The 25091-nt window shown below is 48.5% G+C and overlaps 1 protein-coding gene and 1 pseudogene across 1 annotated transcript; both read right to left on the bottom strand.

The window, feature by feature from the left end:
• Positions 1–3870: 3870 nt before the first annotated feature.
• Positions 3871–24216, bottom strand: F10 (coagulation factor X). The gene is made up of 8 exons (XM_036011487.1): positions 24080–24216; positions 19145–19305; positions 14415–14439; positions 13381–13494; positions 11589–11720; positions 9206–9456; positions 5828–5945; positions 3871–4591 (listed from the first exon to the last, which is right to left on the bottom strand). The coding sequence occupies exons 1-8, from the start codon at positions 24147–24149 to the stop codon at positions 3996–3998; spliced, it is 1467 nt and encodes a 488-aa protein (XP_035867380.1). The 5' UTR covers positions 24150–24216; the 3' UTR covers positions 3871–3995.
• On the bottom strand, positions 17008–18481 carry LOC118497443 (annotated as a pseudogene).
• Positions 24217–25091: the final 875 nt, after the last annotated feature.

Below are 25091 nucleotides of genomic sequence, written 5' to 3'. Positions count from 1 at the left end.
AAAGTGAGAAAAGTGTTTCCCACTAAGAGGACATTTTACATGGAATTTTATTGCATAAATTCACTGTTCTTAATATGTGCTTTGGTTTTGCATTTTTCTGTTTAAGACAAAGATGGGAAAGGAAAGGCAGAGAAATGAAAAGCCAAAACAAAGAGGACCTCGGGGAGGTGTTTAGGACACAGAGAACTGGGTGGACTTCTAGGGGTTGAGGCCCGGTGGTTCTGTCTGAGGAAATAGGGCGATAGACCTAGAGAGAGCGACCCGTCCTCATGCTCGCTCGTGCACAGCCTGAGTGACCAGCCTGGGCGGGCCTCCTCCCAGCAGCCTGGGGATGCAACAGCAAGCCATACTGCAGCCTGGAGCCTACATTGGAGGTGTGTAGGGGAGGGAGAGAAATAATGTCACGTTTCACTCTCAGGAAGAGCTGATTAGCAGGTACAGAGCAATATGGGCGCTGTTTCAAACAAGCTGGTTGCAGAGGCTCCCTTTGGGAGAGAAATCTGAAGGCAGTGAGCATTATGAGCCTTCCGGGATGGGGGATCGGGGTAGGGGTGGCCAAAGGCCCTGAGGTAGGTAGGGGCCGCTGCCTGGAGCACGGTAAGGAGGTCAGCGTGGGGAGGGCGTCCACAGGAGGGCAGCAGAGGACCTGAGATCGCAGAGAGAACTGGGACTTAGGTGGGGTGGGCCAGGGGTCAGCAAGCTCCTCTGTAAACGGCTGGAGAGTCGACCACAGCACTGGGCCTCACCTAGTCCTCGGTGAGGCCAGCCCAGCCGGGCTTCCTGGGACGCTAAGTGCCACATGGAAGAGTGGACCTGGGGGACATGTTGTAAGAGCCAATGGTGTCTTTGAACCGAGAGTCACACTCAGCACCATGAGGTGATTAAACACCCCGAGGGGTGAACACTCTCACACCCCACCCTCGACTACTTCCTGGCCACACGCTCACCGGGTGGATCAGCACCGAGGACCCACTGACTCTCTGTCTGTTTCTCTCTGTGTCTGTGTCTCTGCCTCTGCCTCCCTCTCTCCTTCACCCCCATCTGACGAGATCCCCCTGTGGCGTCCTCTCTCACTGCCTCTTGTTTCCTTCACCCAGGTAGTGTAGTTTCCTGGATGCTTCGGGGCTCTTGGCACTGACATCTGTGAAGTGTCTGGGCCTCCGTCAGCTGGGTCTGTCCGATTGCTCTCTCACAGTTTGACTCGGGGTGCTCCCTGCATCAGGGACGTGTGACCTTCCACTGCACCGTGCCAGGAAAGGCACACCAGGCAGCACATCTGGTCACTTGGATAAACCTGGGCAGCAGATCAGGCCACTGTAAGGCTGCCCTGTCCCTGTTTGTAATTAACAATCACTTCTGGGGGATGCTCCGAGACCATAAATTCTTGTTTCTCAATGACTTTTCCACCCGGATTGTGGTGTTCCTTGATGGCTTGCCTCAATCAGTGAGTGATTCCTGTGGGGGCTGTAGCAACTGCGGTCCCACTAAAATCAAAATGTAAACCCTCCAGTTCCCATTTAGGTGGCTCCACCCCAATGGGGATGGACAGCAGCACTCCCCTACCCCCGCCCCCTCACCATGGTCTCGTCACTCATCTGCTAGGAGGCTTTGGTCCCTGCTCCTTGCCTGCAGCAGGGCCTCAGGACCAGACAGACCCCCCGTAAGCCAGCAGGCCCTGCTCCTGGAAGGCCACCTGTGTGCTTGTGAACCTACTACCACTGCTGGTTTTGCAGCAGCAGCACTGGGCCCGGCCGCTACGTAGCTGGCTCACGCTCTCCTCTGCTTCCTAATTCACGCTCAGCTGGGCCTCCCTGTCCCTTCAAACCTCACCTCACCATCCAGAGCACCCTCCACGTTTCGAGGCATGTGCTCCCACGGTGTCCCCTTCATTCTCGCACCCTTATGAACTGAGCATGCATGTGTAGGGGTGGCAGTGCCCAGGGAGAAGATGGCTTTACTGTAGTGTTGTAACCTTTCCTGTACTCTCCATCAAACCCTCGCTTTGCCCTCCTCGTCGGTTCCTCACCCTTGGCTTCCTCCTGGTCTCTGTGCCCGCAGATGACTTCCCTGAGGAAGCTCTGGCGGCAGCAGGTAGGGAATGTCCCTCTGCACACAAGCCTTGGCCCATGTTCAGGGTTAACATGTACATGAGGCAGCCTCATTAGCTCCATTCTCCCGTGCCGATGGAGATCCTCAGAGTTGGAGTTACGCTGTCCCAGGGCACCCAGGGGTGAGCAGAGCTGGGGGTGCCTCGTCTGTGAGTCCCAGGCCAGAGCACCCCCCCCAAAGTACCCAACCACATTGCTTCCCCTTATTTCCTCTAGAACCTCACAGAATTGAATGTTTCTGGATGGGGGAGATAAGTAGACCCACAAAGGTGGTTGGAGGCTCCCCCCACACTTCTCTCTGTTGTGCCTCAGTTTCCCTTCCTCTCTGATACATGCATGAGCTCTGTCGCCAATGATAGTGGCCAAGAGTGAGAAATCAAGTAGTAATAACAAAGACAGGTTTTCCTCGTGACCCTTCCCTGGTGTCCTCTCTGGACCCCAAACAACCTTTGACCTCCAGAGATAGGAACCCACGTTTGGAGTTTGCCTGGGGACAGAGACGTCAACTGCACAGAAAACTCTCTACCCGACAATACAATGGTCTCCTGCCACCGGAGGCCTTTTCCCCAGGGAGGGAGAAGCTGAGGCAGGCAGGGGGAGAAATGTCACCCTCAGCTTTTCCTGCTCTCCGCAGACTGTTTCTGGGAAACTGCGTATGTGTCAATATTGATTTTTCTAACTGTGCAATGTCTTGTGTTTATCAAACACTCTAACCTTGCAATAGCTCCTGTTTATAAAAGTGAAAAAAAGCTACTGACATTTTTGGGAGTTTTTGTAATGGGACTTTGAAACTTTGCTTAGCAAAGTTGCGCAAAATGCAAACTGTATAGGATATCTGGAACACGCTGGTCTGGTCTGACGTGACCTTTTCTATTTTCTAAAATGTTTGATTTTCATGACCATTTAGGTTGAGGGCCCGGAGCCAGTGTGGGCAGAGCTCGGATGGGAAAGGACGTGGCATTTAGACATGATCCAGTCTAAGAAGGGGGAGCCCTCCCATAGCCCCCAACAACACACGTCACACATGCCAGGGTCACCTGAGGAGCTGTGGAAACCAAGGGGGCCCATGCCCACCCTACGGGCTCTGATTTAAGTGCTCTGGGCTGTGGCCTGGGTGAAGGACTCCAGCATCTCCCGTTCCGGGGCAGGTGGTACCTAGTGGGCATGTAAGTTGCTCAGGAGACTGTGCCAGAGTAGACCCAGGCTTGGGCACATTTTAAAAGTGCCCAGTTGATTGTAGTGTAAAGGCAGATGTTAAAATGTCCCCACCAGTGAGAAACTCTCTGGGCCTTCCCTTCCTCGGGAGCCTGCCTTTCATAGGAAGCCCCTGGAGGACACATGCCCACACTTGTCTCATCCCAGAAGGTGAATGACAGGCTTAGGGAAGTTATGCGGCACGTGTGGTGAACCCCCCCACCTCCCCGCCCCGACCCCAGAGTGAGGCTGCCCAGTCGTGGTCTGGCCCTGACCCTTGCTGTGCCTTCTCTCTTGCTCCCAGAACCCTGGCCATTTATTCCCAAGTGTGCATGTGGCCGGCCAAGATGGCATTTTAGGTCAATCGGAAACAGAAAAATGTGCTATGAATGGAAATGGCTCCCTCCTGGTTTTGAGAAGAGGAGTCATCCCAGGGAGCGTAAACCCCTGTCCTATAAAATGTGACAGTCGCAGGGGGACTCCTCCGACCTGGTGGGGGAAAGGCAGGGTCTAGTTTCCAAACGAAAATTTCATTCCGCACTCCGAGAGAGCAAGAGCAAAATCAGGATAAGGAAACAACACAAATCTAATCATCACAGAAAGGAAACGTATTCCAGGATTCAGCCTGATCAGAGTGGCAAGTGTTAAGACAAAACAGGACACCAGTGGCTGCCAGTGGGTCTTCTGGTGGGATCACTGTAGTACGGGGGACGACGTAGGGTCCTCCTGCTCACTGTGGACCCTGACCTTGGCTTTCATGGACCTATTGATCCACCTGAGGAAGTTGGTAACTTTGGTGTAGATCCCAAACTTTCCCTTGTGTGCACATCCTTCTCCCCAGCTGACGATGCCGGTGACATAGTAGGTGTTCTTGAACTTGGTGACATGAGGACCCCCACTGTCCCCCTGACAGGCATCCTCAGGCTTCGAGTCGTAGCCAGCACAGAACATGTTTTGGGTGATGGTGAATTTGGTGGACAGCTTGCACGTGTTCCTGTCCACGTAGGGCACCTCCAGCATCTTGAGGGTGGTGGACGCGCGGCCCTTCTCATGGGTGCGCCCGAAGCCGCTCACGATGCCCGTCTTCTGCGTCATGAGCGCAGACTCGGCCCAGTCCTTCTCGGGCAGGCAGGCAGGGGCCACGTTTCTGCGGAAGGTGATGGGCACCCTCAGCTTGAGGATGGCGATGTCGCAGTCGTAGGTCTCCTTGTTGAACCTGTTGTGCTTTATGATCATCTCCACCTCGTGCACCATCTCGTTGCCGTCCTCCTCTTCCGTGTTCTGGTCACCTGGAGCGTGGTGAGAGCACATGGTGTCGGCTCAGCCGGGGCCGAGCATTCCCATGGGGTGGCTTTCTAAAGTGGCTATTATTTTTTTTTCTGATTAAAAAAATGGTGTATGGTCCCTAGAAAATTCGAAAAATGTAGGAAATCATAAAGAGATAAGTAAAAATGGCCTCCAATTTCACGATCTAGGGGCAACTCTTCGTCATATTTTTCTGCGAATGTTCAGTACCTCGGAGACTTCAGGTTCATTTATTGGCAGACATGTATTTCCTGAGTGGGTGTCATGTGCCAGGGACATGGGTGAGCTGAAGGTCTTATGCTCTCGACCCACCCAGTCTAGAGGGCCACCACCGGCCACAGGAGCAACCGGGCCCTTGAAATGTGGCTGGTCTGAATGGAGGTGCTGTGAGAGTCAAAGTTCAGACTTAGAAAGAAAAAAAGATTCAAAATAGTTCATAAATAATTTTATAACTTGATTACATATCAAAATGATGATATTCTGGATATATTGGATAAAACAAGATACATTGCTAAAATTAATTTTTCACCTGTAAACTTAAAAAATGTAAAATAAAAACTTAATGTAACCAGAAAATTAAAATTACATATGTGGCTCACGTTTTGTGGCCTGTGTCAGACAGCTCTGGAGTCTGGTAGAGGGGGACAGACATGACGAAACAATCCACAGACAAAAATATGAAAGGCAGGGAAACTCGGTGCTCAAATTCCTGAAGTGGGGCTCTGAGAGCCTTCGCAGAGGAAAGGTCACGGAGACCAGGCCCACTGCCCTGGGCAGGGACACCTAGTGCCTCAGGGAGGGCTGCGACAGGGGTGGGTGGAGCTCTGGGCTGGCTCCGGGAAGGCCACCCCGCCCCTTCCTGGACCAACCGAGCCTCCTCATTTTCCTCCTACTCCCCGCCCTTCATCTCAACTTCCCCCTCCTCCCCCTCCTCCTTCTCATCTACCTCTCTGTCCTCTTCTTCCTCCCCTTTTCCCGTGCCCCCTTCTCCTCCCCTCCTTCTCCTCCCTTCCTCCTGTTTCCCTCCTCCCCTTCTTCCTCTTCCTCTGCCTCCTACTTCTGCTCCTCTTCCTCCTCTCTGAAACTTCTCCCAGCCCCCAGTCCGGATTCCAGTAATTTTATCTAATGTTTCCAACAAATCTGATCAGTTCTAATGGTCTCTGGAAATATGAAGTGGCAGTGGGCCCTGCGGGGCAGCTGAGGGTGTTGGCGCCACTTACCTACCCTCACCTTGAAACTCTTGGCTTGGAGAAGGCAGTGAGCGGCAGTGAGGACATAGAAGTTATTCAGGATGGTGCCACCGCAAAAGCCCACATTCTCCTCGTTGATGAGCAGAGCCTGTGAAGAGAATGCCAGAGCCAAACAGGTTGAGTGTGACTTTCTGGGAAGAGGAATTCGGAACCTTTAATTCAAGCCTTCCTCTCCATTGAGCCCACCTGGTTTAGGGTGTCCTCCTCCCCAGCTGGTGTGCCTACTTGAGCCTCCCGCTGTTCCTGCTCCCGCTCTGCTGCCCCTCCCCACGAGAGGACTGTGGGGCCTTCAGACCGGAATGCAGAGCCCAAGCCAGCGCACCCACCGTGCCCACCAGACTGCTCAGGCTGTGGCCCAGCGTGGCCAGTCCTGCAGAACTTCTGCCCCACTGCAGACCCACTGGCTGTTCAGTCCAGCACCCTGGCATGTTCTCCAAGGGGTGGCTCACAGTGGACCCCATGGCACCTTCCCAGCTCCTCCCAGCCCTCTTCCTGATTCCACAGCACAGGTGTGGGTAGCACCTCACACCTTCCTGTCTTTGCTTCACCCACCAGCCCATGGATTGACTTAATTGTTCACTCCACAGACATTTGTTGGGGCCCTACTAAGTGGCAAGTGCTAGCCACTCAGTCAGGTTTTGCCATAATTTATCCACCTCCTTTTTCGCCTGCACTACAAACTCAATAGAAGACAAAGATTAGTCTTCTTTTAAAAGTTTTTTTAAAAGATTTTATTTATTTGTTTTTAGAGAGGGAAGGGAGAGAAAGAGAGAGAGAAACACCAATGTGTGGTTGCTGGGGGTTATGGCCTGCAACCCAGGCATGTGCCCTGACTGGGAATCGAACCTGTGACACTTTGGTTCGCAGCCCGCGCTCAATCCACTGAGCTACGCCAGCCAGGGCAAGATTAGTCTTCTATTTCTTCTGGTAAAAATCTTTCTTGTCTGTGTGGCTATAAATTATACACCCTCGACCAGCCCGTGGAGAAAATGCTTGCCTATGCTGGCGTGACTTTTGGGCTCTAGAGCAGTTCCACTGTCCAAGCCATCCTCCCACAGCCCGTGGAATGCCACCATCAAGGTCAGTTCCCAGGGAAATCTATATGGCCACTTCTGGAAGGGATTTTCACTCTGATCTGGGGTTTGGGAGTGAGGAGTTTTCCACTGGGAATGAGCATTGATGGAGCAGGGGAAAGGCACTATAGACAGACAATTCTCTTATTTCTTTCCCCCCAAAGGACCAGGCTTGCAAATCCAGAGATGGAGCAATTTGTTTGTTTGTTTGTTTGTTTCCTTTCTCTTGGGAATTCCTCATCCTCTAAGCAACAGTTATTGGCTGGGGATATGTGTAGGTTAATGAAACAATGAACATCAAGTTCTGAAAGAATTCTTGAAGATGTTCCTGATTAGTATGTGGTAGAGATGCTCCTTGACTTACAGTGGGGTCACATCCCAATAAACCCATCGTAAGTTGAAAATATCGTAAGTTGAACATGCATTTAAGGCACCTATCATACTAAATATCGTAGCTTAACCTAGCCAACCTTCAACATGCTCAGAACAGCTCTGACTAGTGTGGCTTAGTGGGTTGAGTCCCAGCCTGTGAACTGAAAGGTAGTGGATTCGAACCCCAGTCAGGACATATGTCTGGGTTGCAGGCCAGGTCCCAGGGTGGGGGCATGGGAGAGGCAGCCAATTGATGTACCTCTCACATATCAATGTATCTCTCCCTCTCTCTCTCCCTTCTCCTCTCTCTCAAAATAAATAAAATAAAAAAACAGTGCTCAGAACATAATAGCCAAAATCACTGGCAACACAGTTCACTGTAACGTCTCAGTTGTTTGCCCTCCTGATCGTCTGACTGACTGGGAGCTTTGGCTCACTGCCCAGCATCAGGAGAGAATACCACCCTGCCTGTCTGGTCCCGGGAAGACCCACATGTAGCACTTCCACACCACCACAAAGTTGAAAAGTTGTAAGTCGAACCACCTTAACAAGGACCTACTATAATGTTTATCTGCCCTTTTTTGCATAATTTATCAACTCATAATGCAACTTGGGTAACAAGTGAGGGAGAGTCAGTCTTTCTAAGATTTGGGCACTGACTGTTATTCTCAAAGATGGAGACGAGGCAACTTGCTTAGCCTGGAGCCAGGAGAGTGAGAATCCTCGCTGCCCGTAGCCTCATCCACGGGGGGACCCTCCGGGGAGGATCCTCCTGCCCAAGCGCCCTTCCCCGCCCTCTCTGCCTGTGGAGTCCCTTGTAGAGCCTCTCTCAGAGCTCCGAGTAGGGCACCTCCACCCTGTGGGGAGCCTGTCCTATTCTTCCCAGTGGAACTTCATCTATGCCTACTGGCACCGCTTTCGTGGCCTTTATCCCACACCAACTTGAATTGTGGTCATTCAGATGCACCTCACCTCCCAGACCTAGATGGCCACATGTCAGAAAATTCACTCTGATGGTTTTGTAGCCTACATCACAACCCTCAGTTCTGGGCCCGACATTCAAGTTCTCTGCAAAAAACTAGATGCGGAAATGTTCTCCCTTGGGCCCTTCGCAATTCAGACAAATGCGCACCTGCCGTGTACCTTGGAGGTGAGTGAAAGCTGAATTAATTTCTAAAGGAAGGTTGTTGGCGGCTCTGGGATTTTTGCTTGTAGGAGAAGCCGTTTTGGCTTTGGGCACTAAAAACATAAGTCCAAGTTAGGATTGCCAGATAAAATAGAGGACATCTAGTTGAATTTGAATAAAATCAATAGCAAATAACTTTTGGTGTAATAAGTATGTCCCATGTAATACTTGTTGTATGTTACATTAGAAATTATTCATTGTTTATGTGAAATTCAAATTTAAGTGGAAGTCCTGTGTTTATTTGCTGAATCTGGTGACCTTCATCCAAATGAACACCTAATTAGAATTTAAGTGTTTGAATAGAAAAAAAACTTTACCAAATTAGAAATGAAACAAGGAGAGTGACTCTTTCTGCCTCCAGGCAAAGAGAACAGCAAGGGGAGGCCCCGCCCACCATGGGGAGCCACCCTCTACCTGCTGGCCAAACCTGCAGTCTCAGCTGGCACCCCGTCTCTCCTTCTACTGTAAGTAGAGATTTTAGGACTCAAATCCTGAACCCACAGATGGGGATGGGCAGCGGGGCTGGGAGGGCGTTGGCAAGGGCCCAGCTTCTTCTCTCAGGCTCCTTCAGCCTCTCAGCAGTGGGGCCCAAAGCCCGCTGAGGGTCCACACGTGTGCCTGGGCAGCAGGAGCCCGGGCCTCGATGGCCATGCCCGCAGTGCCCAGCCAGGCTGGGTTCCCCCATCCAGTCAACTCGCTGGCATGCTCAGCAGTTACCTGCCAGGGGCACTCGCCGTCTCCGCAGTCCCTCCCTCCCACTATCCGGGTGAGTTTCGTCTGGTCGTCCACAGAGCTGGGCTCCGTGCTGTTGAGGTCCAGCAGATGGAAAGGGTTCACGGTGGGTCCCAGGTCTCCAGGGTCGTACAGGTCTGGCATGATGGTTTGGGAGGGATCCTCGCTGTCGTAGGAGGTCTGGGCCACCGACCTTTTCCTAATTTTCTCAGTGTGTTTCCCACAGGGAAAAGCATCTTAAGAAGAAAAAAAAAAGGCCTGGGGCTTCAGCAAAGAGAACACCTCCCTACCTCACACCTACGTCACTATGGGGCAGGAGGAGTCAGGGAGGGCCCAACCTCCAGGGGACGGGGTGAGGCAGCTGGAAAATGCAGTTGGGAAGAGTGAAGAGTGTGCTCAGAACCTGGGAAGGGGTGTGAGGAACTTCTGGGGTGTGGCATGCTCTGTGTCTTGGTAGGGTTGGGTCACAAGGTGGATGCAATTGTCACAATGCAGGGAACGTGCACTTCATACCAGTGTACCCACTGTGTGTCAGTTTTACTGAAATGACAGTGCCATGGATACTGACCTTTGGGGTTGACCGGTATGCTGAAGCATTGAAGGGGATGTCTATAATCTACTTGGAAATGTGTCAAAATAATGAAGCAGCTTGTGATGGACAGAGGACGAACGGGGGGTGGATAGGTGATGAAGCAAGTAGCAGGAGATGTTAACGGTAGAACCCAGGCAGGGGCCTACGGGTGCTCACTGTCAAACCCTTTCAGCTCCACTGTGTGCTTGACATATGCTAGTGAAATGTTTAGTTCACAGGCCAGTGCCCAATCCACCGAGCCACACCAGCCAGGGCTGAAGTGTTTTCTTTTTTTTAAAGTGTCCTGGGGAAAAGGGACATCATGTGCAAATAATCTGAAGCACAAAAAGGAGCACAACGCCATGGCTTTGTACGATAATGTCTGAAAATGATAGCTGTCCTTAGAGGCACCACGCGCAAGGGAGATGCCAAGTAAATACGAGAAAACTTCCTTCCTGTGTGGCCACCAACTAGGGAACAGAGGTGGGGGGAGGGACCAGAGCAGGACAGAGAAAGGGAAAGGGTTGGAAGGCCAATCTGGGGACGGGTGGTTGCCCTCCTCTGCTGCCTGGTGTTTGTCTAAGATCAGAGAAGCAAAACTTAGTTCTTTTTCGCGTCTGGTGGGCTCCCGAGGGACCTGGAGGAGCTCTCCCCACCCACCCCCATCGGACTCTGCTGAACGTGTTATCTGGAGGTAAAGAATTCTTCACCCTACGGTTTGCTAGCTCTGGTCAATTTTTGTACTCACTGCTCTTCGAAATTCTAAATTAAGAAGCAGTTTACTTGATTTTGTTTTCAAACATCAAAGTTTATTAAATTAATTTGCAATTATTCCTGGAATTTAAGCAAAATTTGTATGCATGTCTACCCTCCATTTTTGAACCAGCTGACGTTTGAAATCTCACGACCAATAGACAGGTAAATGACACTGTCTTTTACTTGTTGCGGGAGCTGAGGTTACACAATGGCAGTCATCCTGGACTGTGCCTGCCTCTGAGGTGGGGGGCGAGGCTGGGACAGCGTACTTCCAACTTACCCCTCTTCCCTCCCCCCATCCCCACCTCTGCCGCTGATGCTGAAGCTATGGGTCAGTCAGGGAACCACACTTTGAGGAGCAAGCTGGAGTTGCTGTGAGACGAAGCTAAGAGAAAGGGTGGCCTCTCAGAGCCTCTGGCCCCAGGCTGGCCTTGCCGCAGAGGAGGAGCTTCTCACAGTGTGTGAGACCTGGACTCTCTCTCCCCGGGGACCTGCCACATCACTCAGCCCCTTAATAGGTAGGTCATGCCCTCTGCGAGATTCTAGGTCAGACTCATGGTGTCCAGCTTTTATCAAGGAAAAGAAAAAAATAAATTTGATGGACATTGGGGCCCACGTAGTCTAAATTAGTTCTTGAGGGTCCTTGTCTGCCCATCTGGCCCAAGCCCACAGCTCCCACAGCCAGGCCTGCAGTGCCCCTCGCCAGCCTGTGCTCTTGCCTTGGTCCACTGTCACACCCAGCCTCCCCAGCCTCCTGCTCTACCTGGGGCTACAAAACACACTTTCCTATTACATAGTTAGGGTTTGCAGTGAGCCAGGCACTGTGCAAAGTGTCCTCCATGAATTACTCCCTTACTTTTCACACTCACTAAGCAGTTGGGTAATATTGCTGGTCCCATTTTTCAAATGCTCACAGAAGCAGTGGGTCTGTTTCCGAACCTTGCGGCCCACCCAGGATGCTCCAGCTGTACTGCTCCCCAGCACTGGCCTTTGCCGATCTGACTCAGGGAGCCGTGGTGGGCCGGCCCCCTGCTTCCCTACCTGTGGCAATGCAGGACTTGCCGTCGTCACCCAGGATGTAGCCCCTGGCACAGGAACACACCACGGAGTTCTGCTGCTCGCTGCAGAACTGGTCGCACTCCCCGTTATCCAGGCTGCAGAACTTTCGCGTGGCTGTAGGGAGGCATGTTGGCTCTCAGGACAGGCTGGGGAAACTGAGGCTGCAGCTGGCTGGAAGGAAGGACAGCAACCCCAGGGGGGCAAATACCCACCCGTGAGCCCTGCAGTGGGCCACCCAGCTAGAACAAAGGGCCAGAGCCATGAGATGGCTCAGACAGGACAGGCTGCCCAGAGCAGGCTGGAGGGGTAAGGGTCCCACGCCTCTGCGTGAGTTCTTCTCACTGCCCCTCTGCCTCCCCAGACCATCTGGGGAAACCATGAGTATCTGTCGGGCCCGGGGCACCAACTTCTAGAAGGTTCTTAAGTAATCTGATCATGCCCACTGAGGAGAAGAGGAGGCTGGGAGAGTCTTAATTAAGTTCAACCCTAAAAAGGCATGTGGGTCCTGACCGGCATGGATGTGCTGATTGCAGGAGGGTGGGTTCCAGCGCCAGGTGGTCAGGAGTGGCCAGAGGCCCATCTACTCTGAGGCTGAAGGAATCCCTGTACCACAAGGGCCTCGGAGCCTGGGGTCTGGGCTCCGGCACCGCAGGACAGAGAAACAGGCAGTGCAGACCCTGGAGTCAGGCCGACCCGAGCTCCACACTGGCCCTTCCGTCACTTGTGTCAATTGGGCAAGTTATTTAAACCCATGGGTCTCAGTTTCCTCACTGGTAAAGTGGTAGAGGTCACACCACCATACAGGATAACCATCACAGGTCACGTGGATCTCTTGGCACAGAGCCTGCCTGGAGTCGTGTCTGGACCTCAAGGCCCGGCCGAGGGCAGCCCCTGCCGGTCAGCAGCTCCGGCTCAGCCGGAGTCACCTGCCTGCTTCTAGGGCACGCTGTGATGCCGCCCTGGTAACTTACACTCCACATTTAGGTTTTGATGAGAAAATAATTACAGTGCAAAGATCAACATTAATGAAATGGTAGAAAACATTCACAATGGCCCCGGGATCGGCCAGAAGTTGTGCGGGAGCGGGAGCGGCAGCTCTGGACTTGGGATGGCACAATGCATAACTGATATTCCCATTGGGGAAAATTCCAAAGGAATGCAATCCAAGAGCACATTCTCAAGATTATAAATTAAGTAATTTGAAAGAAATGCAAATTTTTCTCTTTAGGGAAAACTTAGGTAATACTAACCTACTTTTTATTCAATTTATTTTCCATATTCGGAAAACTCTGACTCTTCCATGTAGAATTAATTAAATGTTTCAAATTTTTATAATTGGACAATCCCGAACACTTAGTATGGACATTTGCACTAACGAATGTAAGTGAAAGGTGGTGAGTTCGAATCGTTGTCCGAGACCACGAGCAAAGGGAGTCACAGCGGCCAGGGAGACATTCTGCTCCAAGGAGAAGAAAGTCAGGCCTCGTGTCCGTGCTGATGGGCCACACGCTTCATGAATGTTCAGCAAGTGACTATGTGTCTTATGAATGTACTCCAAAACTGAGTGACTGGGGAACATTTTGGGGGCTTTTACTGTATTTTCTTCTTTTTTTTTTCCTTTCTTACTACAGTGGCCCATCATAATGAAGCACGGGCTCTAAATCAGAAGTGACCTGAGATAGTTTCCTTGACGTTTTGGCTGCTCGCCCCTCTTTCCCAGCTTTGATTCTTCAGGTAACTCTGGCGTGAAAGCACCCCGAAAAGAGAGACTCACGTAATTCACAATTTTTGCCTTCGTAGCCCTCCAAACAGGTGCACGTGTACTCGCCGAGGCCGTCCTTGCAGCCGCCCTGGTTCAGGCAGGGGCTGCTTTCGCACTGGTCTCCGTCTGCAGAGAAAGGGTTTGTTTGGAGACCAAAGCTTGCGGGCAAAATGGCTTTGCTGTGTTGATCTTGGCACACATTTTTCAGATAAACATGAGTGAACCTGAAATTCTTCCTTGTTTCCCTGTAAACACTTTCTCCCATCTGAACTGCATTTTAACCCCACCTTTTGCGGCTGTGTGTATGTCGTGATGCCCTTTTCTAAGGGGATCGTTGACTGAGGTTTCCAGTTTTGGCTGAAACGTTTCACAGTGTTTTTACCTCACAGTGAGGACCTGTGGGCTGGTGCCCGTGGGGGCCAGCTGGAAGGAAGCAGGATGTGCGAGCGCCTGCACTGTGGGCTGAGCATTTGAACAAGAGGGCTGTTAAGGTTCCTCTTTCCAAACACCCTGGGGATGAAACGAGAATGCAGAGGCAACTGCTCAGCACTGAAATGGGACCTCGCATTTCGTGGTGCCTTTGTACAATCTAATTTAGAAGCAAGTCCGGTAGTCATTCTGAGACATTTGAATGCTGTTCCCAGAATAAAAACACCAGTCACGACTAATACCATCTCAGGTGCCATAGACATTAAATCAAGGTGGTTACCTGGTCAGAGGCCCCAACCTGTCGGTCTCTGTTTCTAACTAATATAGTTGGATTTAAAAAATTATCACCAAATTTGGTATTCTTTAATGAGAAGAAATGGATTTGAATCTATATTTAAGTAACAAAACTAGAATTAGCATAAAGTTACTATTAAAAAACCATTTCACAATAACTTATAAAAATCCTCGTAGGGGAAAAGTGTTAAACAAGTGAGATCTACAACACAGGAGTGCAAAGGCAGCTCAGGAAGCATTTTCAAAAATTCAAGTACAATTTCTCCCAATTTAAATATCCTAACGAACCCCATCACTTAAGATTAAAAGAGAAAACATCTCACCTTTGTATTTATTCCAGAATTCGTTCTAAAAGGAAAAAAAAGATTGTAAAGCGCATTAGGGAAAACGCAGGCATTTCGCACCCGTGACAACCACAGCCTAGTAACTCAGCCTGGACGGGGCACTTTCCCAAACGGAAGTCATTTCCTGGGACAAACTGCTCTAGAGATGTTCAATCTAAAAGGGAAAGGTTTTCAGATCTTCTGCATCTATAAAAGTGTGGCTTCATTTACCAGCTCTGTTGAATATTGAAAATTTATTTTCGAATTAATTACCAAGAAATGGATTGTACCAAAATGCTTTGCTCTGTTTGCTGCTCCAACGGGTTCTTAGTTGAAGTACTTGGGTCAATGATTCAGCAAAGGGTTGAATTATTGGTGAATGATTGTGGTAATTTAAAATATGATAATTAGTCATTAAAACAGAGTATCACGAGCCTATTTACATTACAAATATTCATGGTCTTAACCTTTTTTTTTTTGCTGCAGTCTGTAGCATCTCCCCAACCCCCAAATTTAGGTGTGATCTCACGTATGATCTTTTTTTTTTTTTAGATTTTATTTATTTATTTTTAGAGAGGGAAGGGGGAGGGGGAGAGAGAGAGAGAGAGAGAAAGAGAGAGACCGAGACCAATGCGTGGCCACTGGGGGCCATGGCCTACAACCTAGGCATATGCCCTGACTGGGAATCGAACCTGCGATGCCTGGTTCACAGCCCGCGCTCAATCCACTGAACTACGTCAGCCAGGCCTCACGTATGATCTTAATTGGAAATAAGGTCTTGCGGGTGTAATTAATCAAATGAGATGAGATCAAACTGGATTAAAGTGGACCCTAAATCAATGAGAGTGCCCTTGTAAGAGGCAGCAAAGGACACACAGAGGCACTCAGAGAGAGGCCATGTGAAGACGGAAGCAGCGGTTGGAGACGTGTCCTCAAGCGGGGAAGGGGAAGGGTCGCCGGCAGCCACCAGCAGTGAGGCGAGGGGCCAGAGCAGATTCTCCCCCAGATCTTCCAGAAGAAACAAACCCTGGTGACACCTTCATGTCAGACTTGTGGTCTCCAGAAATGAGAGAATAGGTTTTTTAAAGCACCCAATTTGTGATTTTATTTTGCTTTTTTTTTTTTTAGTGTCTTAAGGTGGAAGCTTCAGGTATCAATTTGAGACCTTTCTTCTTTGCCAATAAAAGCATTTAATACTACAAACTCCCCTATAAGCTATGTTAGCTGAGTCCCACAGATTTTATATGTTATATATTCACTTTTGTTCAGCTGAAAAGATTTTCTAATTTCCTCTGAGGCTTTCTCTTTGGCCCACATATTATTTACAAGTGTGTTGTTTAGTTTCCACATACTTGTACTTTTTCTTGTTATTGATTTTTGGTTCATCTCATTATGGTCAGACAACATATTTTATATGATTTCAATCTTTTAAGTTTGTTAAGATGTGTTTTATGACACAGGATATGGTCTGTCTTGCAGAAAGTTCCGTGGGTGCTTGGCAGGAAATTGTATTCCACTGTTGTTGGGAATCCTGTAAATATCAATTAAATAGATTCAAGTCAAGTGACGTCTGGACACCTGGAGCAGAAAAAATGGCAAACTCACAATTCTCTGATACTTTGAGATCTGGTCTTCCTCAAGGCACTGCTGCCATTCACTCTTCAGAGCCCTCAAACCGCTGCTCCGTGCAGTGTGTCCGGGTTTTGTAGCTGTGTTCACTGGAGACAGGGCAGAGTGTGCTTTCTTTACATGACTCGGAGCCGGAACTTGGTCATAGACTTTGGTCCAGTAATCCTTCTCAGGAGCAGCTATTCTTAGAAGATAATCCAGAAGAAATATGTGTGTGTGTGTTCACAATAGCAAAATAAAAATAACTTACATGGCCAAAACATGAGAAAAGTAAGTGTGTTGATACAACAAAATATAATTTAGCTCTTTAAAATTATGAGTATGGTAGCTATATAGAATTGAGGAAAAGTATTTGGGAAATGATGCTGAGACCTTGGACTGGCATTACAATTACTTTTATTGTTTTAAAAAACTATATGTGTATGTGAATTAAAGGAACATGTAATGAATGGAATACTAAAAATGAAAATAGCTCTTGAAATTATGAGTAACATTTTTAAAGAGGCAAGTCATTTATCGGTTAATGAGTGAGAATGAAGTCCCAATTCCTCCTCTCTCTTATGGCAGCTGGAACGAACACTTGCCGTCAACTGGAGAGAAGCATACAAGAATCCCCGGCAGAGCTCGACCTTCTGCAGGAACACGAAGATGCCTGAGTCACGCAACTTAACAATTACTGCTTTCTAGACAGAAGTGCCAATTGTGTTTTCTGATGTATTAGTGGTGGCTACTTTCTCCTTCCTATCTTCAGGCTTCATGATAGAAACAGGTACTTCTCCAATGTTACTGGAGTCTGCGACAAACATGGTGTCGTAGCTAACACCTGTGTCGTCACAGCCAACCGTGTGTTTTCCATGGTCACGCAGAGGTTTACATCTATGAACACAGCCTCCTCCTCATCAGCTGCTTTGGTCTGTTCTCCCTTTCCTTCCACCCCACCCTTCTTTCAACTTTTTATGAATTGATTTGAACCAAAACTGATGATACTTGCCAGGAAGCGAGATCTCAAATGCTTTGGTTGTGTTCTTTAAAAAGCTGCTTGCTGCTACATCGAACTATGTAACTCATTGCATGCTTCCTCCTCCATGACAAACAGCTCAGAGTGCTCGCTGAGTGACAGAGTGGTCCATTTGGCCCTGGATCTTGGGGTCCATGGGTGATCACAGGTGAATGTGGGATTGCTGCACCGGGCTTTCAGCAACTTTCGTACAAAATTATGAAAGAGTCTGTCTGTGGTCTGAGGTGGAGGACATTCAATAGCTTTTGCCGCACAGGTATTATCAAGAATTTTTTTAGTTTCTTCAGTTCTGAAGAGGCTAGTTTCTGGCAGGCTCTGACAGGTTAGTTAGAAACCCTCCTCGGGTTTTCTCAAGTTCTTCTACCATGCTGACTCCTTGGAAGGATGGGGTGAAGTCTACCTCATGGGTTTGTCCTTCCAGGCCATTGGAGTGGTGTGTGATCTTGTTTGCAATGTGCTTCACCAAACCTGATATAATCTCTATGATTTCATGAGATCGTAATAGTCTGCAGAGGCCATGTAAAACTCACAGGTGGCGAATCAAAGTCAAATCATCTGGAAGTGGCAGCTAATTTCACAAGCCTGGTCAATACCACTGACCACTGCCATCTTACGGTAGTTCTGGAGCAATTCTTGTACATAAGTTCATGTCCAGCTTATTGTGCTAGGTGATGAAAAGCTTGACCACAGCTTGGAATAACGTTCATCCTAGGAATTTCAGTGTCTAGGAATCCAACTTACCCCAAACAACTTATATATGTGATGCGTTTAGTGTGAATGATAGAATTCTTCTTCACTGAGGTTCAAGCCCAAGTATCTCCAATGATATCGTGTTTCCTTGTCTTTGAAGTCACAGTGAGAATGAGGTAACACGTGTGAGCAAGGAGGCAGTAGTGTGATTTTGTGGAGAATGACCCTCAGCAAACCCTTTTGTTTTTTCCAAGATTGTCCTGAACTCTAATTATGTCTCCCCAAGGTAGTCGATTATCAATATGAATAAATTCTTCTTCTGATTTCAAATTCTTGCATTGGCCAAGATGTGTAATTGGACCTGATCTCTATGGGCACAGAAGATGCACTTCCCCTGGAAGCTCTTTTGGCATGGATCCTACGTGCCTCCTTTAAGGTGATGTTTGCCAGGTGCAGCAAGTGAATGGGTATACCTGGAGCCTGCGTGACGGCGGATCTCCCCAGTGCCCAGCATCTGGTGGATGCTTAACTGCAGTCCCGCAGTGTGGATGGGGCAGCTGTCAGTGGTGTGGTGGTGACAGCAGAAGCCTGATCTAGCTGTCTCTTGTGGAGCTCCTGCTTGGCCTCCTTCTCTGTGACTTTCTTCTTAGCTTTGAGGCACCTTCAGTTCATTCTTGCCCAGTTTCACTTGCTGCCATCCACTGTCACCTCACCTCTGCATGGTGGCCATCTTTCCCCAGGGCCCTACTCAAGGCGGGGGAGGCTTATTAGCTATTTCCCAGAAAGGGACAAGGCCCTGCCTATTCTAGGGGGAAGAGGGAGGGTGCTTTGGAGCTGCTCTTTTTTCTGCTAAGCAGGCACGGTTTTGGGTCTCATGGCTCACCATTGGTCATGCGCCTACGCGCCCATTGCTCTAAAGGATGCAACTCAAGTGCCCAGCTATGGGCGTGGATTTGGGCAAAAACATGATGGGCTCCATGTCTCTCTCTAGCTCCCTCTCTCTCTCATCTGTGCGTGTGTGTGTGACCTGTTATGTTTTAAAATCAATTTAACAATACCTTCAGAAGTTCCCCTAACTCACCGGGATTGATTTTGGGCCATACCTTCCTCTCAATTTCCCACCCACACAACACGTTGATGTGCCTCACCTGGTGGGTGAAGACACAGGAACCCGTAGCACTGTAAGTGATAGAGATAGTCTCCCCACTCCCCACACCAGAAAGTGTCTCCCGAGCTGCTCTCTCCTGGCTGAGGCCACAGCACGTAAGGACATGTTATGGGTGCTCAGCATGGGCTACAATGACAGCCTCCAGTAGAGGGGTGACCAGGCCAGAAAGCGTCCTCATCTGGGCCCAGCACAGCTCACCACTGATCCCTGTCTCATAACCCTTACTGTCTTCTCCATGTCCTCGAAGATTTCTCGGGCCTCTTCATAGGAGCAAGTCTCTTCTAAACACTCTCTTTCAAGGTTTCCTTTCTTCATCTCTTCGAATATTGAATTTGCCCTCCGGATCCTTTCCAGGAAAGTGTTGGCACGTTCCTGGTTAATGAACACTGGAAGACATGGAAGGACACAAGGCACTTTATCAAATTACCTGCTCTGCCCCCAGCCTGTACTACCACATCATCTCTGTGCTGCAAAAGACTGGAAACACCTTCTCCATGCACTAGGGCAAGTGGGAAGGAACCCATCTTCCTCATGACTCCTCCTTGAGTTATAGAATAAGACGCCATTCTAGACCCCACACGCTCTTCTCTGGAGAAGTAAACACATCCCATATAATCAACTTAACATTCTCCCTTCACTTTCATGCCCATCTTTAGGGTGGTCAACCCAAACCTTTTTTCTTGAACTCTCCCTTCTCAGAGTGGTTCCAGTTCACTGTCATCCCTGCGCCTCCCACCCCAGGCTACTCCACTCCGTGCTTTGGCTCAGGCTGTACTCCTCCACTCTCATCCCTACCCTGAATCTCACCCACCCTTCAAGGTCTCGGCTCTGAATTAAGTGGGGAGTTGTGATATTGTTTTAATTGCAATCTACAATTAAAGGTATGATTTATATCAAGTCTCAGGATTCACACACACGATTAAAATAGGAGTTTCAAGAAGTAGTACTTACTACTGTTTCAACCCACAGTACTTATAATAAGTAGTTAGTACTTATTACAAAATTTTCTACTTGATTCTTTTCTGTTTCATCAAAAAATAAAACCCAAGACTTCTAGTCAAGATGGTGGTGTAATTAAACACAGCTTGCCACCTCACACAACCACATCAAAAATACAACTACACTATGGAACAACCAACACTCAGAACCATTAGAAATCGAGCTGAATGGAAGTCCTACAACTATAAAACTAAAGAAAATATCATACCAAGACTGGTAGGTGAGGTGCAGAGTGCAGAATGGGCTGGTCCCATACCCACATGGGGCAGATAAAAATTGAGAGGGATATCTCAGGAGTGAGGGGTCCCAGCCCCCATACTAGCCCCCCAGCCCAGGGTTCCAGTGCCAGGATTATAAGTCTCCATAACTTCTGACTGTAAATATCAGTGGAGATTGAGACTGTGGAAGACAGAAACTCCTGAAATCCCAGGCAGTTCCTCTAAAATGACCTGTGCACAAATCTATTCAGACTCATTCCCTCTGAGCTCCAGTGCTGGGGCAGCAGATTGAAAGACATCAGGGACATATGGGGAGGAACTGAATTGTCCAGCATCAGGGTGAGAGCTGGGGGACAACTTTCTCCCAGACAGAAGTACTGGCAGAGGCCATTTTTTGTTTTCTGAGGCTTACCCCTGCCCCTGCCCCACTGAGCCACAGAGCCTACAGGTGAGCACCATATCTGATAATCTATCAACCTGGCTCACACTGTTTGCCCATGGGGATTCCCCGATGCCCTACCCCATGTAACTTCTGGGGCCACCCAAACTGTTTTCAGTGGCTTTTCCATATGAATGGCTTGTCTTGGCCCATGCTTCATGTTTTTCTAAATTGTCTCAAATAAGCAGCATCTGGCTCCAGTGAGCTCCATACCTCTTGCCAAGTTGCCCCAGGCCCTGCACTAGCAGCAGCCAGTCTTGGTTCACAGCTTGTCTTCTCCTGAGCACCTCCAAGCCCAGCACAAGTAGCAGCCATCTGCAGATCACTTTGTAGCTAATGGTGTGTGACCCTGGACAGAACACAGGCAGTGGCTGACCTTGGGACGTGCCAATAGCAATCAAGGCTCAACTACAAGAGGAGGGTGTACATAACCCATACAGCAAGTGCACCTTGAGTACCCAGCTTGGGTGATAGGGGAGACTGTGCCACTAGACCCTACATGACACCTACTACATTAAGCCACTCTATCAGGCCTGGGAGACATAGTAGCTCTACCGACTGTATTTTTCCATGTATAATAGGCACATTTTTGCCCAAATTTTTGAGAGAAAAATAAGGATGTACATTATATATGGGTATAATGACTACATAATATGGGCATAAAAATGTATATAATAATCCCATGTATAATTCACATGAACACATGGGTGCATATTATACATGGCAAAATATGGTAACTAGAAACAAATACAGGGAGGCTGTCAAACTGAGAAGACAAAGAAACATTGACCAATTGAAAGAAACAAATTGAAGCTCCAGAAAAGGAGCTAGACAAAATGGAGAAAAGCGATCTATCAGATGCAGAGTTCAAAACACCGGTTGTAAGGATGCTCAAGGAACTTAATGAGGACCTCAACAGCATAAAAAAGATCTAGTCAGAAATAAAGGATACACTAATTGGAATAAAGAACAATCTATAGGGAATTAACAGTAGGGTGGATGAAGCTGAGGATCAAATCAGTGACATGGAGCATAAGGAAGAAAAAATAACTAATCAGAACAGCAAGAAGGAAAAAGAATTAAAAAGAAAAGAGGATAGTGTAAGGAGCTTCTGGGACAACTTCAAGAAGTCCAACATTTGCCTCATAGGGCTACCAGAAGGAGAAAAGAGACAGCAATAAATTAGAAACCTATTTGAAAAAATAATGAGAGAAAAGTTCCCTAACTTGGTGAAGGAAATAGACGTACAATACAGGAAGCACAGAGTCCAAACAAGATGGGCCCAAAAAGACCAACATCAAGACACATCATAATTCAAATGCCAAATGTTAAATATGAACAGAGAATCTTCAAAGCAGCAAGAGAAAAACAGTTAGTTACCCCCAAGGGAGTCCCCATAAGACTGTCAGTTGATTTCTCAAAAGGAAATTTGCAGTCTAGAAGGGACTGGCAAGAAATATTCAAAGTGATGAAAAGTAAGGACCTAGAAGCAAGATTACTCTACCCAGCAAAGTTATCGTTTCAAATCGAAGAACAGATAGTTTCCTAGACAAGAAAAAATTGAAGGAGTTCATCACCACCAAGCCAGTATTATATGTAATGTTAAAGGGTCTTCTTTAAATTGAAGAAAATCACAAATATGAACAATAAAATGGCAACAAATACACACCTATCAATAACTGAATCTAAAAAACAAAATAAACAAGCAGAACAGAAACAGAATCATCCAGAGAATGTTTTGGTGGTTGCCAGATGAAAGGAGGAGCAGGGGGTGATGGGTGAAAAAGGTAAATGGATTAAGAAGTACAAACTGGTAGTTATAAAATAGTCATGGGAATGCAAAGTATAGCATAGAGAATGGAGTAGCCAAAGAACCTATATGCATGACCCATGAGCATGGACAACATGTGGGGATTGCCTGAGGAGTGGGGGAGGGAGACAAAAGGGGAAATATTGGGACAACTATAATAGCATAAATAACAAAATATAATTTAAAAAGCCCACTCAGTTGATTTCATGACTCACAAATGAGTCATGACCTGCCAATTAAAATGTCTTGGGTCAGAGAATCTCTGGATCCTTGCCTGAGTCTTATCTCTTACTCAACCATTCCTTTTCTTCTTTTCGTTGTGGTACAGGAGGACCTCAGGTTCTATTCTTTGCTCTCTGCACTCTGCTCTCTATCTTTTTTCCTCTGAAGAATTTAGTCTCATGTAATAAAAACTCTCCAAGTTGATATTTCCAGTCCCAACTTTCATCCTAGCTCTGTGTTTTCAACTCTCATCATGATGGATGTCTCTCCTCATCTCAGAATTCCAAACTCCCCATGTCCAAAACTAAAAAAACAAAAAAACAAAACCAAAACAAAACAGTACTGCAGAATCAAGAAGGCTTGAGTTTCAAATACATCTTGGTCATTTACTGCTTAATATTGGCAAATGGGAATTACAATACATACTTATACCTTAGAGATGTTTTAAAGACTATATACAACTCCTGGTGTTCAGTTTGGTACACATTAGGTGCTCAGTAAAGGTTAACTTCATTCCTACCTCAAATCACTTTCCTTTCCAAATTCCTCATTTCTTCTAGTGACATCAATATTACCCAACAGCATCTGGTTCAAACTCGGTATTTGTGTGCCCCTTCCCCACTACTCCGAGTATCTGCTACAATACCAAGTGCTTGCTTTGAAACCAAATCCACACATTGATTTCTCTGCTCCATCATTCCCCTACACGGGTGTCTTCCCTGTTCTGTTTTTCTCTTTCACTTTTCACTGCTTTCTCAACTCCCACACCTGGGTCTGCACCTCTGTGCTCCTGTGCTTGCACTTGACCCAGAATGTAGACAAATCCCACCAGAGGTGGGTGATACCACCTCTGCTCTTTCTCTTTGTTCTGCTTCTCTCCTTGCTGAGCCTTTTCTCTTTGGGCAGATCCAAGAATCTTGGAAGGTCCAGAGTCCCCCATCTGTCCAGCCTCATGTTGGGCAGCCCCCTCCCCTGGTTGAGCCAGCCTGAGGACGCGGACACCAGCTTTTCCCTCATTGTCTTCCCTGCCGCGGGAACTCCTCTCCGCCTGTTACCCCTCGTCCTCTCCTCCCCCAGCTCACTGTGGCAGAAAAAGGGGACTTTTCTCTGTCTCTCCCTGCCATTTCTCTGTTGTCTCCCTCTTTTCCTCCATCTCCCTCCCTCTCCGTCCTCTCTTTGTCTGTTTCTGTCTTCCTGTCTGTCTGTCTCTGTCTGTCTCTCTCCCTCTTTCTCTGTCCATGTGTTGCTATCTGTCTTTATGACCTCTGATCCACTGTCTGACTTTCCAACCACAGGGAGGCACACCTGGCCTAAGCCACCTTGGCTGAGACCACCGAGCCCAGCTGTCCCATGTCAGCCTATCCGGCACCCACTATCCACACCGTGGAGGTTCAAGAGCATCATCCCAATTCCCCACCTCTCTCCTCCTCCCTTAGGCCACCTCTCCAGTCTGCAGGTTGAGGGGCACTTACCACTTCCCCCTGGTGATAGGAGGCTGGCCAGTGAGGCACTGAGCAGGAAAAGGCACAGCGGGCTGGCCATGGTGTGGCCTAGGACAGCGTCTCTGTCCCCACTGTGACAGGCCTCCAGGGCAAGGTTCACCCACCCTGGCTCAGAGGGTGGATGATTGTCCTTCTGCTTATCACAGCCTTCTGATTGGAGCCTGGGCCAGCGGGAGTGAGGGACAGGGGCAGGCAGCTATGCTGGGGGCATTGTCACCTGGCCTGTGCAGCCTTGGGGAGGTCCCACTGGAGCCTCATTGGTAAAGGTATCCAGTGGGGCCCGCTTTGGCCATAGGAACTTTTTGTTCTAAGAAAATAAAAATGTGATTTTATGGTTTTCAGATGTTTACGTGTGGCTCTCATTTCATCCTTACAATATGATAAAAGCTAAGTATCACTTCATCTTTTCTCTGGAACAGAAATTTGAGGCTTAGAGAGAGGTGAAGAATCTGCGGTGCATGTGGGATTTGAACACAGGACTTTCTACTTCAGGGTCCTGCTTTTTCCTCCATCTGAACTGGTCCTTCTGCTCACAGGCCTCTCTTTCCAGGTGGTATCAGGTGGGGACCCACAAAGCACCTCTAGCACAGAGGGTCCCGGTGCCTGCGCATCATTGGCATGTCAGGCTTACACCTCCATCCCCCAAGTTCAAGGGCTCTGGGAGGCACAGCTTGTCTTGTGACCCTTCCATGCCACATGACATCTCATGCCCAGGCCCCTACACATATTTCTGGGAGGATACCCCTGCCTGGCATGCCTGGAGGAGACTGCTCTGCTGGAGCCTCAAGTGGCCTGTTGACCACAGGACAAGTTGGTTCAAGGTCAAGAGGGGCTGTGCCAGCAGGAGATACTCAGCATGCCTCCCAGCCCCACGGCTAGGCCATGAGGCACATGGCTTCTCTTGACAACAACTTTGCCTCACACACTCTACTGGGGGCTGGGGTGGAGGGAGAGAGAATGAGCCCCGAGTCAGAGGCCACAC

Source organism: Phyllostomus discolor, chromosome 11 (assembly GCF_004126475.2).
Source record: "Phyllostomus discolor isolate MPI-MPIP mPhyDis1 chromosome 11, mPhyDis1.pri.v3, whole genome shotgun sequence".
In the NCBI taxonomy this organism is placed as follows: domain Eukaryota; kingdom Metazoa; phylum Chordata; class Mammalia; order Chiroptera; family Phyllostomidae; genus Phyllostomus; species Phyllostomus discolor.
The sequence above is the reverse complement of the archived record's forward strand: the minus strand, read 5'-3'. Positions and strand labels throughout refer to the sequence as shown.